The sequence below is a fragment of the Gossypium raimondii genome, chromosome 6 (assembly GCF_025698545.1).
Source record: "Gossypium raimondii isolate GPD5lz chromosome 6, ASM2569854v1, whole genome shotgun sequence".
Lineage (NCBI taxonomy): Eukaryota > Viridiplantae > Streptophyta > Magnoliopsida > Malvales > Malvaceae > Gossypium > Gossypium raimondii.
The window spans coordinates 27,272,731-27,276,333 of record NC_068570.1 but is presented as its reverse complement, the minus strand read 5'-3'; the positions used below and the strand labels follow the sequence as shown (position 1 = coordinate 27,276,333).

Below are 3,603 nucleotides of genomic sequence, written 5' to 3'. Positions count from 1 at the left end.
AGAAATTTAGATTATAAGAAAGGTAAATAAAATTTAACATACGTTAAAATCACTTTCTAACTAATTAAATTCTAAAAAAAGTGACTATCATACCAAAATCTATCTAAGCGAAAATGGTGAAAAAAGAATAAGATCAATTTCTCCCATATGAAGATGAAAGGACGGCCGGAGTAAGCAAGAAGGGTTGACGGGGGTTTCCTCTCTTTCTTTTCCCAATTTAAAATACCAAAAAGGAAGATTCAAGTCCAAGTCAAAAGTCCTAATTGGTGGTCCACATTCCATCAGGTCAATTTAATTACATTTGATGGGCCAAATTTATTCTATATATCAATTATATTATCAAAAAAATATTTTCATCATAAAATATTTTAGAAATAACTAAAATGCCTTTATATGGTAAAATTATCATTTTTTCTTTTTTTTTGTTTTTTTTTCCATTATTGAATTCAAATCTCATTATTCACATTTAACTCTTAATTATGATCCTTTTATTGTGAAAATTATAATTTTACTCTTCTTTCAGTAAAAATGAAAAATTTACAATTTAATTCTTATACTTTAAATTTTTTCTAATTTAGCTCAAAAGTGATTTCATCACATCAATATACATTTCAAGTATTCTCATGCCAAATAATCAATACTAACTCATATTTCTCATTTTTTCAAAATTTCATTTTAATCCTCCAACTTTCTAAAATTTATAATTTAATTCTTTTTGTTACATTTTCACTTCTAAATTTCTTTCATTGATTTACATTGCCAATATCAATTTCACTTTCATGAAGATTCTCTATCTGTTCTTTTCAAATTTTCTTGAAAATTCACTATACCTAATCCTAAAATAGTGCCAAGTGTTAAATAAAATTATTGGGACTTTACATAACTTCCATACCCGTTAAAGATTGAAGGATGAATCAATTATAAATGGTTTGTAAAACAAAATGATGATACAAAAATAAAATGATGAATCGAAACACCTTACTAAATCCCAAATAACTTACAAAATCAAAGAAATATTTGAAACCCACTAAGAGAGCTCAAAGAAATTTCTGTTATGAAGGCTGAGTGTTGAAATCTTTAAATTTTTTGAAACGAAGGCTATAGGATTAAAAATTTTAGTGTAATTTACTATTGATAAAATCGATTAATTAATGACGATTTTCATTAATGAAAGAAATCAATTGATATTTTAAAGGCAGTGAGGGTTTAATTGTGTTCACTTTTATATAAGGATTTGATTGATTTATGGTTTTCACTGAGGGTTTTAGACCCTTTAACCTAAAAATAAATTTGTAAATTTTTTTGATATTTTTAGATTTATCATTAAAAAAGTTGTAAAAGGACCAAATTGAATATTTTAGGTCTAGTTTAGGGTCAATTAGATATTAGCCCTAGAGTTAATGTGCACACCAGTTTTAATTAAGGTAGACAAGATAGTAATAAAAATTTAACTTTTTATAGTTAACCAAAATTGTTGGACTATTTATGTAGTTTACCAAAAGTTAATAAATATATAAAAAGCTCCGTAGCAGTTCCTTTTTCTCCTTTACTTTTCGTTCTTCCCAGTGGAAATATCTTATGATGGAGTTCAAACATCAAACATCGACACTCTCATTGATCTTTCTTCTTATGATGCCTGGTTTTGCCCTTTCTGATGTCAATCAAGACAAAGCAGAATGTTCTAATCAGCTAGTCGGGCTTGCTCCATGTCTCCCATACGTAGGCGGAGAGGCAAAAACACCCACCATAGATTGTTGCAGTGGGCTCAAACAGGTGCTGGATAAGAGCAAGAAATGCCTGTGTGTGTTGATTAAAGATAAAGACGACCCGAGCCTCGGCCTCAAGATCAACGGTACTCTTGCGGGAACTCTTCCTAGTACTTGTCGAGCCAGTGCTAGCATGGCAGAATGTATCTGTAAGTAAAACATATATATATATATATATATTCAGACCTTTGATGTTCCTTTTATTTTTTAACTGTTATTCTGAATCTCCTTCTATTGTTGGTTGTGAATCAAGCCCTGCTGCACTTGGCACCCAACTCCCAGGAAGCAAAGTTATTTGAAGGATATCAAAAGCTGACAGAGGGGCATGGCAGTACTCCAGCTGCCACCGGTAACATATATATATATATATATATATATATTCATGATCCCTTTACTAAAATTTTCTGATAGCATCTAGTATTTCAAATATTGTACTCAGCAAAGAAAATAATCTTAGGGGAGCTTTGTTTCCGTTTGTGTCCGACCTCTATTTCCAAGGGTCTTAGACAAATATATATATATGTGATGTCAATTATTTTCTCCATCATTTCTCTTTATTTTTCCTCATATAAAACTTGTCATAAACGTAGGGAACTCCACTAGCAGACCATCAAGTGCTGCAGAGAAGAGTGATGGAGGACAAGGGAAGAGATGGGTGGGAGTTGAGATGGCTACCGGAATTTCACTGTTGATTTTCTATAGCATATACAGAAACATTGGTGTGTGAGAGTAGTGGAACCTGCTGGCAGCTAAAGTTATTCCCATTATTAGTGTAATTATATATTTTTAAACAGTTGAACACGGTGGAGTTATGTTGTTTGGTTGATCTTTATTTCCTTTCTTTGTTTGTGTTGTTCGGCAATAATTTCTTTCCCAACTGTAATGGAATTCAAGGGTCCCACATGGATGAACTCTTATGGAACAGATCTCAATCAAATTCAGCTCTTTAAATTCCAATTAATATGACAGTGAGGTAGGTCCATCGCCCAGCCGAAGTTACTTCCAATCAAGCAAAGCCAATGGCTACCAAACGCAATTCTGATCTGTTGCAATTAAAAGCTCACAGTTAGGTTATATATATATATATATCATCATCTATCATATCAAGGACTATATATAACAATTTAACTTCTAAAATATTTAATTTTAAAATACTTTTAATCTTTTACACGTAAAAAATTATAAACTTATCGTAATAAGTAAAATATTTTCCTATTAAATTATATATTACTAGTTTTCTATTTTGTAATGTGTTTTATAAAATGGTAAACTATATAAATAGTCACTTTTGTTTGACTCAGGTTACATTTTAGTCACTTATGTTTGAAATGTTACGTTTTAGTTACTTACGTTATCGTTTTGTTACAAAGTGGTCACTCTACTGTTAGCCTCCCTAACGGCGGTCCTATATGGCAATAGAAATGGGTTTTAAATGCCAACTTAGATGTCTTACGTGGCAGTCCAAATTAAATTAAATTAATTAAAAATCTATTTTCATCCCAGCAACTGAACATCCAAGTTGGCATTTAAAGCCCATTTGGACTACCATGTAGGACTGCCATTAAGGAGGTAACGAAGTTTAATAGTAGAGTGACCACTTCGTAACAAAACGGTAATATAAGTGACTAAAGCGTAACATTTCAAATATAAGTGACTAAAATGTAACCTGAGTCAAACATAAGTGACTAAAATGTAATTTGAAGCAAACAAAAGTGACTATTTTTGTAGTTTACCCTTTATAAAATTGTTATTATTTAAATAATGACATATTAATTAAAATTTTGATATAATAATATTTGAAAGTTATAAACAACTTAAAAATATAAATATGATTTAT

At 30.3% G+C, this 3,603-nt stretch overlaps 1 protein-coding gene across 1 annotated transcript; it reads left to right on the top strand.

Moving 5' to 3' along the window:
- The first annotated feature begins 1,512 nt into the window (after window positions 1-1,512).
- Window positions 1,513-2,723, top strand: LOC105774520 (non-specific lipid transfer protein GPI-anchored 6). The gene is made up of 3 exons (XM_012597030.2): window positions 1,513-1,915; window positions 2,020-2,115; window positions 2,357-2,723. The coding sequence occupies exons 1-3, from the start codon at window positions 1,579-1,581 to the stop codon at window positions 2,491-2,493; spliced, it is 570 nt and encodes a 189-aa protein (XP_012452484.1). The 5' UTR covers window positions 1,513-1,578; the 3' UTR covers window positions 2,494-2,723.
- The last annotated feature ends 880 nt before the right edge of the window (window positions 2,724-3,603 follow it).